The 10,729-nt window shown below is 31.1% G+C and overlaps 1 protein-coding gene across 1 annotated transcript; it reads left to right on the top strand.

Moving 5' to 3' along the window:
• Positions 1–2,933: 2,933 nt before the first annotated feature.
• On the top strand, positions 2,934–5,876 carry LOC133703832 (uncharacterized). The gene is made up of 2 exons (XM_062128529.1): positions 2,934–4,273; positions 4,965–5,876. The coding sequence occupies exons 1-2, from the start codon at positions 3,586–3,588 to the stop codon at positions 5,594–5,596; spliced, it is 1,320 nt and encodes a 439-aa protein (XP_061984513.1). The 5' UTR covers positions 2,934–3,585; the 3' UTR covers positions 5,597–5,876.
• Positions 5,877–10,729: the final 4,853 nt, after the last annotated feature.

Here is a 10,729-nt window from a genome sequence, read left to right as displayed (position 1 = left end):
AATAAATAAAAAGACTCACAAAATTCAGAACAGATGATGAATGCAAGAGTGGTCCTATACATGATGCAACAGCTTTGGTGGTGGTGGTGGTATATCTTGAAAGCAACCATTCAAGGGGGTATGTGATAGGTCTATTGATCGAGTTTTTATTAAACGTAGGACCTAGAATTATTTATTAGGAGGGTCATAATTAATATAATAAAATAAAATATAATATTTATTTTATTTTATTATACATGAGTTATAAACAAATCTGTATAATTTAGTTTTATTCAAATAACTTACTATAAACATATAATGATCTTTGTATAAAGTAAAAGGTTCGAAGAAATATCAAATTGAGTCAAAGCAACGAAATTAATTTAATCTTCATAATATATTCATCAATTTAATGTTGTTTGTCTTTATATCTATCAAATATAAACATACAAAGTATATAAGAAACATTAGCTAAAACGAAGCATTATTTTTGTTCAATAAACTTTGAAATAAAGTAAAAAATAATAAAAAACTATTCTTACTAATCAATGCGGGTTCTTTGTAAACTGAGGCGCATTGGAGTTGCTCAATCATAACTTTAACATTACACATTGAAGTTGGTTCACTAGCTGCGAGTTATCAATATTTTTTTTGAAAAAAAAATCAAATTCTTCTTATTTTGTTCATGGTTCAACTTAAAATCAAAACATATATCGTGAGAAAAAATTGATAATTTTGGTAATTCTGTTAAAAACAAAACATAAAAAAATCAAAGTATAATCAAAACAAACTAATAAAATATATCTAATTAATTAAAAAAATACTATAACAAGAATTCAAAAAACAATTGGTAAAATTAGCAGATCTAAGAAAAAAAATGAAGCAAAAATGGTAGAATTATATAAAAAAAACCCCATCAAATTATTAACAAACATCTCAAAATAAAATAAAAATAGATTTTAAATTTAAATTACTTTTTTTTGTTTGATGAAAAATAAATTAATTGATGGCTTTGCTTCAATTTTTCCGTTGAAATTTTTTATTTATGATTTATATTTATATTTTTGTTTTTAACCGGTTGCAGAATTTATTGCGCAAAGTAATGATTATATATTTACAGGATTTATATTAGGGCTATGTAAATTAATTTAAAAAAAAAATAAATTAAAAAATTACACTTATTACAGTAAAAAAAACTCACCTTTGTAGAATAAAAAACTTCATTCACACTTAAATAATATATATATATATATATATTATTATTATTATTATTATTATTATTACTGTAATTATGTAATTAAGTGTGATTTATATATATATTACAGGGACGGAACATTTAGGGGGGGCCCGGGCCTTGCTTGCCCCCCTTCCTTCCGCCCCTGCGTATGAGATGCTATTAGTAATTGTGATTTAAAATATTTTTTATTTAAAAATATATTAAAATAATATTTTTTTATTTATAAAAATTATTTTTAATATCAACATATAAAAATAATTTAAAATATAAAAAATTATTTTTAAAAAAAAAATTTTAAAAAATAAAAATAGAATTTATACTGTATTTCTATTCTGTTGTAAGTACTTTATTGTCACGAGATTGACCAAATAATTCTTTTAGTACAAAGTCTATATGTGCAGTGATAATGTAAGAATCCATGAAAAGTAGATTTTGACTTGGATTCATAATTTTAAAGTTGGTTTCTTACAAAATAATTTATAAATTTAAATGAATTTAAGATAGAAATATATTTAATCAAAATTAATCAAAACAATTTTTTCTCTAAGAATATATACAATTAGAATTGATAAGTTAAAATTTTAACTTTTAATTAAATCAATATTTTAACTTTAAAAAAACTAATACTTTTTAAGATTTTTTTTATTTGAAAAAAATATTAAAATAATATATATAATTTTAATATAAAAATGTTAAAACCATTAAATTTTTTTTTAAAAATTTAGATAAGAAACATTTTGCAAAAACAATTTTATTCGCATTAATAGGAAAGACAAAGCGACAAGCAGGAGAGAAAACCTTTAAAAAGAGATTTTTTTTTTGAATCATAACTTTTTTTTAATATATATCTAAAAATTAACTAATAAAACATCATTAATTATTTTTTTAAAAAAAACCTTAAAAATCAATAAAATTTGAAAGGTTTCTATCAATGCTGATTTTGTCACTCATGTGCAAACAAAATTCCCGAAAAAAGAGAGAAGAAGGTCAAAATCAACTTTAAACTTTGCAATGACTTTTATTACTAATGAATTTTAATCATTTCAACTTATTAATTATCAAGATTTTCTGTACTTTCTCTTTTAACTATTAATTATTAATGTCAAAATCATCATTTATACAAAAAAAAAATACAAAGAAATCATATTATTATACAATCAAATCCTATATATAATAATAAATTAGAAACAATTTCAATTAAAATCAAATAAACATTTAATTAAAAAATTAAATTAATATATAAATTGACAAAGAAGATAAATATAATTGATACATGTGATAGATCCATATAGATATAAAACAAATGAACTATAATCAATACAATAAAATCTTATAAAAAACAAATGAAAATCTGATAAATATATGCGTGCAAAAATATAAAAATAAATAAACTAAATTAAATTTTTTTGAAAATAAACATATTAATTGATAAAAAATCATGTGTTATATGATCAATATAATACCAAATTCTCAATAAATATTATGTTGTTATTTTTATATTTTAAAAAAGTATAATTTTCCAAAATAATAAACAAATAAAAACATGAGGATATTAGATTGTAAAAAAAAGCTTGTGGATTCCTTCCACAAAATCTAAAACAGATTCAAAATGAGAATAGAACGCAAGCAGGCAAGCATAGTACAGACAAGAGTCAATTTAAGAATGTCCTTTTTTTTTTTAAAAAAATTTTCTTATGAGTTGTCTTCACTTTTCACAGGTTGCCTTTCTCAAGCTGTAACTGTCATTTATTACAGACACCACTGACCATGGTTTTTCATGTTAGGTTGTCTTGTTCCCCATGGACCATAGATTCCCCATTTCTTGAATTTCTTCTGTACAAGTAATTGCTTTACCCCTCCTTTGTCTTTCTTACAATGGGCTTTCTCTGGCCTTTTTGTTTTCAATTTGCCTTTCTCTTCCTCAGTCATGGACACCCATTTTAGTAGAAGTACCAAAGGTTCTCAATATGGAATCCTGCACTTTAGGAAAAAGTTCATTTTTTTTTGGATGCTTCGTGAGAAATTTTGGTTCTTGATTCTTCTGAGTTCTTAAGCATGCTTAATTAGTAGTTCATAGAGTTCGTTAAAAGATTGGTTGTTAGCCTCTCAAAATAGAAAGGAAATTGCAGGGAAAGAGAGGTCTGTTGCATAAGTAGAAAGTAAGTTGTATACTGACTAATGGTATATTCAGATTCTTCTTTTCAGCTAGCTTTCATGGTGGAAAAAGCAAAAAAACATGGAAATGCAAAGTGATGTGCTTTCTAGAAATTATGCATGCAGAGGAGTTTTACTTTGAAAAGTTGTGATTTTGAAACATTTTGAAGCCCAACAAACGAAGGAAAGGAGTGAAGGACGGTAAAGATAGAAGTATGCCAACAGTTTGGTTCACTTTGAAGAGATCTCTACATTGCAAGTCAGAGCCATCAGAAGTTCATGACCCAAAATCCACAAAGCATTTGAGTACAATCTTGACAAGAAAAGCAGGAAGGTCAGGGTGTTCAAGGTCCATAGCAAATCTCAAAGATGTCATACATGGAAGCAAAAGACACATGGAGAAGCCACCAAGTTGTAGTCCAAGATCCATTGGAAGCAGTGAGTTTCTTAACCCAATTACCCATGAAGTTATTTTAAGTAACTCGAGGTGCGAGCTCAAAATCACTGGTTTTGGTGGGTTCCAAGAAGGGGTTGGTACTGGTGTTAGTCATGGCAACAACCATAATGGTGTTAGTGGTGGTAGTAACGGTGGTGTTGGTTCAACTTTTGTTGGTACTTTAAGGCCAGGTACTCCAGGACCTGGAGGACATCCTACAATGCATTATTTCAACCCTTCATTTAGGAACGCAGCAACTCCTCCAAGAAAATCTTCTTTTCTTTCATCAGACAGAGAAGGGTCTGGATTTGGAGGTTCTGGTATATTTGGTTCTGGTGCACATTCAAGCAGTAGGGTCTCTCTTGAGACAGATTTTAATGGTTCTTCTACAATCACTTGCCATAAATGTGGAGAACAGTTTACCAAATGGGAAGCTGCTGAAGATCATCATCTCTCCAAGCATGCTGGTAAGAATCTCCTATTTTGAAATTATTTGTTAGTTTAGACATCTTCCATCTGATTTTTCATCCCCCTTTTGTTCATGTATTTAGTTTTGAATTTAAACCCTTTTTGCAGTTTCTTTTGTCTCTTTCTTGTTCTCTTATCCTCACAGCAGCAGTCACACACTTGATTCTGACCTCAGAATTGAGTGGGCACTTTTCCCTTGCAACTTTTGAGATCACCAAGTGCTCCGAGATAGCGGTGAAGGTTTTTTTCAAGACATGGATATACTTTGCAGGCTTTGTGGCAATTGGACCGAGTTTTCCATTTCAATTCCTGTTAATGTGAACCCAGATTCTAACCACCAGCAAAGTGTTCTTTTTAATATAAACTCTTATTTTATTTTATTTTATTTTTATAATTTATCAGATATTACTTTGCAACAAGCCGTTTCTTTTTTCCTGCAATATCTTCGTCTGAGATATCCATTTGTTTTTTTTTTTTTTATTGTGATGCTCAAGAGAGGCATAGTTATTAGTTGGTTTTGATGACTTTTAACTTTATAAATTATAGCTGTGCTCAAAACAATTTATTCTGATCTTTCATTTTGATGTTAGTCTTTGAAAACCAAAGTCAAATATTAAAGTGGTTTGCTGTTCCTGAGACTTTAGAGTAGCTTTCCTTATCAGCAGCTCATTATATTTCTCTTCTTGGCAGTCACTGAACTTGTGGAAGGGGACTCATCAAGAAAAATTGTAGAAATCATATGTCGAACGAGCTGGTTAAAGAGTGAAAACCATTGTGGTCGAATAGAAAGAGTGTTGAAGGTTCACAATATGCAAAAAACTCTGGCCCGATTCGAAGAGTATAGAGAGACGGTGAAAATTAAAGCCAGCAAGCTCCCGAAGAAACATTCTCGGTGCATAGCTGATGGGAATGAGCTTTTGAGGTTTTATGGCACGACTGTTGCATGCTCTCTTGGCATAAACGGTTCTTCAAGTCTGTGTATATCTGAAAAATGCCGTGTTTGTCGAATTATTAGAAATGGTTTTTCTGCCAAAAAGGAGCTTAAAGGTGGAGTAGGTGTGTTCACAACTTCCACCAGTGGAAGAGCTTTCGAGTCTATTGAAATATTTGAAGATGATCCATCTACAAGGAAAGCTTTGATAGTATGCAGAGTGATTGCTGGGAGGGTTCATAGGCCTTTGGAGAATATACAAGAAATATCTGGCCAAACAGGGTTTGATTCTCTGGCAGGGAAAGTCGGTCTCTATTCCAATATTGAGGAGCTTTATCTGCTCAATCCTAGAGCCCTGCTTCCTTGCTTTGTAGTAATCTGCAAATCCTGAAGAAAGAAAGGAAAATGCTACACTACATCATGAAGTCATGTGAATCCCTTTTACACCTTTGTTTAGAGGAAATTTTCTTGAATCTTATGTTTTGAAGAATTATGATTCTTCTTTCAAGGCTATATCCCTTGTTAGTATATCAAATTTTATGATTCATAGTTTAGTTGTATCTGCCCCACGACACATCTCATGCTACTTTATGGCTTCATCTTCATATTGAGGTTTGTATTTTACTGAAAACACTCATGGAGTTATAACATATAGCAAAATTTTCATTCCAGGTAGTTGCTGAGAAGTAGGTAGTGACAGATTCAAGATTTGGGACACATTTATTCATAAATAAAGCAGTATAAATGGGGACCCAAGTTACCTTGAAAATACCCCATAACATTTACCTGTGTAGGTGAATTTAAGAACAAATACTTTCAAGAAAAAAAAAAGACTGTCTGATAATTAAATCTTGAATTGTAACATCAGGTATCCCAGTTTGAATGACAAAGTTATGAGCTTGCAGGTTACTTTGAAATGTAGTGGAGTTGCAGACTTCGATTTATATGCTGCTAGTGCATTGAAATTTGAGTACTTCGAAATCTTGCTCACATGCATCAAACACTCTAAGACAAATTAAACCCAGCTAGTTTATGTTATTATATTAAGTCCTGTCTCACTTGAACACAAAGTAATAGAATAATCAAATGAATCAAGCTCAGTTTCCATTAGAAATAATTCACAGGAGGACCCTAGACACATCTTTCATCAGCAGAAATTAGTGAGTCTATGCATATAAAATTAGTCTAAACATGTGTATTCTTGTAGTGTAAAACATGCATGCTTTCAATAATGATAAATCTTGCTGTCCACATGCATTACTCAGTACAAGAACTACATGTGGTCCTTGTTGGAGGGCTGTGCATGAAACAAGGGTTAGTCCAAACTAGCAGACAACAATCTATACGAATTACTGGAGGGTTAGGTTTGTTTTGTCTCATATTTTCACATCCCTGTTAGAGTTTTTTTTCTGTAAATTCTTTGACCAGGTTAATCTTTCGCCTGGAGCTTCTTGCAGATCCTCTTGGTGAAGAAGCAGCTAATGTTCAAGATGAGGTTAGGGTTCCATTTCTCTGTTACTTAAAAAATGGTAACTTTCCAGTTTCTTTAATCATTTCAATTTCCTTGCCGTAACATCTGTGAAGCTATAAATGCTGGCACATGCACCTCATAAATGAAGGTTAATCCTTGCAGCACCTCTCTGCATTATTTATGATTCCAGAAAAATTGAATGGAATTCAGTTGACAGTCTTAAATATTTCCGGGGGAGTAGTTTGAGATCAGATGAACACAAATTAAGATACTTAGCACAGTCGATGTGGCCCCCGTGATGAGGACTCCTCGTTTTGGCGGGATGCCATCTGCTGAGCTATGTTCAGACCGAGGGCTGCTGCCACGCTAACATCCAAAGACGAAGCATGCTGAACCATTGGACTGATTTCAGCTGTTGTGCTTTAGACTTGCTCTCAAATTAGGTGATTCTAAGAACTCTCATGTAAAAAACAACAAATTAAATTATTAGATTTGAATTTAGTGCCTTCCCCCCCCCCCCCCCCCCCCCACCAAAGACTTTATTTAAATTAAACAGTTTCTCTTCTGGTCTTGGTAAAAAATAATTTAGGGCATGATAGAGCTGTTACTAATGACAAGAAAGAATTAGAAAAGACAGCCCAATGTAATTTGAAAGAATGACTATAATGGAATAATAAAATTGTCAGTTTGTATCAATTTTCCTGTAGTTTTTGTCTTGTCTCTTGTTGTCTCTTTCATAGATGTAAAATCCAAATTTATCTGACTAGCTATTTAAAATCTAAACTAGTTTGGATTGAAAAAAAAAAAATAATAATTAAATTGAATCTGTTGATTTTTTTTTTATAAAAACAACACCATTTTAGTGATTTTTAATTCTATTTTTCTTGGGGTCCACCCATGAACCCATCCTGGCCTCAATCGAGTTTTACAACTAAGCTGTCGTCTTCTCTTCCTGCTTTGGTATTTAGACGGCCATGTTCGTAAGCATGTGCACAGGTTGACAAGAATTCCTGAAAAAAAAGATAAATTGGAATGGAGAGGTTTCCTTGAACTTCACAAGTGAATAAATGCATTAGGTTTAATTGGTCTAAACACTGGACCAAAACAACTTCATTGAGCTAGACCCATGTTTGGACCAGAACAACTTCATTGAAGACCTCATTGAGCTTTTCATGGGTCAATTGGTCTGGAGTGGCTAGGGATTTAACTGAATTATGGTCCTCCACTCCTAATGAAGACTAGTATAAAATAACAAGATCAATGTAGCAAACAGCAAGGAAATGGAAATGAAAGCGAAAGCTTTTATGTGATCAAGCTGCATCACTTTGATTTAATCCATTTCGCAATCACCTTTCATGGCATTGGACTGATTGTTATTTCCTGTGATTATTCTCATAGTTATTGTTGTTTTTTTTTTTATTTTAGAGTTCCACATAAACAAAAAAAAAAAAGAAAAAATACAAAAAGAAATCAGTAAAAAAAATATTAGAATGCTCGGGAAATTGTTAAAGACTAGTTAAAGAAGATAAAAATATATAAAATTAAAAAATATAACAATATATTTTCCATTGATAAAGATCTTATGAGAAAGAAAAATTCAATTTTTTTAAAAAATATTTAAGGATTCAATTAGATTTTTTATAGTTTAACTGAATTTATTAAGATTTTAATTATAAAAAAATAATTTTTAAAAATAATTTATTAAAAACTTAATTGCAAGAAAATTTCATAGTCGTTGAACTGTTATACATCGATCTATGCACTTCTTGTTGGAGTACCGTCAAGAATAAATGTATCATTCTACATATTGATGTAGTCAATAAGCTGCTTTAAAGGTTATTGCTAACCCCATATGCTTGTGTATAGGCATTTTATTACCATTCAATTCTGGAGCACCTCTAGTTTAATGATAAATTACTTCTGTCTGTGCACACAATTGATGCCTTCAGACCAGTTTACCACCGCAAGACACGATTCCATTCTTTCGGCAATAGGATTAATGTCTTGCCAGCATTCATAATGGGAATGAATTTCCAGAATTAGCAATGCAGGACTTTGAAAAAACAACATATACCGAACAACCAGTGGGTTTGGTCACTGGGAATATGTTGCTTCATTTATTTCTATTCGACACTTCCGCCTGTGTTGTAATGAACTGCTACATTGCCAGCATAGGCTATAAATTTCAACACTTATATCCTGTGACAATCTTTCCAGAGATTGATCTTGTAGATTTGGTAAATGTTGTCAGAAAGATCAATGACCTTCACTCTTACTGATGGCTAGAGGCTTTGATCTAGGTAACATGTGATAGTTTCGCACATCATGTCTTTAATGCCATGCTTGAACTTAAACCTCAAGTCTCTTATCTTCTTTGATGAAATCTTTGGATGTATTGAACCTTGTTTTTCCTCTGATAAATTGAAGATGTGAAAAAAATGTTATAAGTAGTAAAAATCCCAAGTGAATTGTTATTTGACTTTTACCGTTGTTGAGAATGCAAAATATCATATTTTTATTCCTTAATGTATAGTTTTTTGTACTTATTTGATGTCTAAATATACTCATGATTTTTATATTTTGATTTTGGAGGCAAAAAAAAGATATTAAGTACTAAACAAAGCTAATTGGACAATTCTGAATAATTTCAACACAACTTTGTAATCTAGACAAAACTCTCTCATCTGAACTCCGACTGAGATGATTCAAAATGTTATGGAACCCTAAGAAATATCTCTAAAACCTTCATGTTTTGAGTTTGAAGAGATACTTATTGAATCAAGGTCGAAAGTAGGCATAAAGCTGCTGTACCTGTATTGCCAACATGCTAGAATGTTTTTGGACATGTAAATCTATTACGATGTGATTTATTTTCAGAAACTTCTAGACTTGGTGCATGAATTCAAGCTGAAGACATCACTTTTTTTGTTGTATTAGAACTCTATTTTTTTATTTAATAATTTCATTAAATATTCAGATTTGATGGTTATTATTAGAAGATAATATTGAAAGTATTTTTAGAAGATTTTTTAAGCTTCTAAAAAAAAAATATAAAAGAGAAAAGAAGAAGATCAGATCGAATTGGATCTCTTTTTCTTTTTTTATTTTTCTATTCCTCTTCTCCTTTTTTTTTTCTTGGAGTTTTCATGATAGTAATAAAGAACTAAATTTTTATTTGGTCAAAAAAAATAAAAACCTCAAAATTAATAAAATTATGAGATTTAATTTGTTTTCATTGTTTAATTTACACTTTGAGTGTTGAAAGTATTTCTCTCATTACCTCTTATTTTTTCTACCTTCTCAAACCCCATTCTTGTTAAGAAAGATCCTCAACAATTGGTATCAGACCTGCTTAAACACATTTTCATCATTTAAGCTTGATTAACAATGGTGGAAAGCAACAAATTCAGAGCTCTAGAGGAGCACAATCGAAGAATTATGAAGAAGCGCAGGAGATTCATCAAGAACTGCATGACTTAAAGGCTGATTTGCATAAACAAGGAGAAGAACAAAACATAAAGATTGATCAACTGTCAAAGCAAATAGAGATAGTGATAACGAATCTACAATCTTTGGAAGCTAACAAAGACCATGCAAGAGAAAGAAGAGAGAACTCCGATTCTGATGGAATCAGTATGCAACAAAGGAGTTGCAATCATGGTAAGGTATATGGACAACAAGAAAAACTTAAGATGAGAATACAATGTGAATCTACCGAGAATGAGTTACCAGTATTTGGTGGTGATAATCCCAGGGGGTGGATTCGAAAGTGCAGGAAGTATTTCAAGATGCACTATGTACTACCAGTACAACAATGGGTGGAAGTTGCTTCAATGTACTTAGAAGGAAAGTCAGAGATTTGGTTTGAGGGGATCTTGCTGGGAAATGATGATTTGACCAACCGGGAGGAGCTTGCTAAAGCACTCTGTATGAGATTTGGAAGCCATAGTGATATCGTGGAAGAATTCAACAAATTGAAGCAGGAAAAAGGAACTGATGAGCACATTGAAAGATTAAAATCTTTGATGAAAACCCTTAATCCCATGATGCCAG

The sequence above is a fragment of the Populus nigra genome, chromosome 9 (genome assembly GCF_951802175.1).
Source record: "Populus nigra chromosome 9, ddPopNigr1.1, whole genome shotgun sequence".
Lineage (NCBI taxonomy): Eukaryota > Viridiplantae > Streptophyta > Magnoliopsida > Malpighiales > Salicaceae > Populus > Populus nigra.
The sequence above is the reverse complement of the archived record's forward strand: the minus strand, read 5'-3'. Positions and strand labels throughout refer to the sequence as shown.

Bases quoted from the DNA above. Each gene is read 5' to 3' on its own strand.
- LOC133703832 (XM_062128529.1), top strand. From the start codon at position 3,586: ATGCCAACAGTTTGGTTCACTTTGAAGAGATCTCTACATTGCAAGTCA. The intron at 4,274-4,964 runs GTAAGAATCTCC...TCTTCTTGGCAG, and splicing joins TCATCTCTCCAAGCATGCTG to TCACTGAACTTGTGGAAGGG.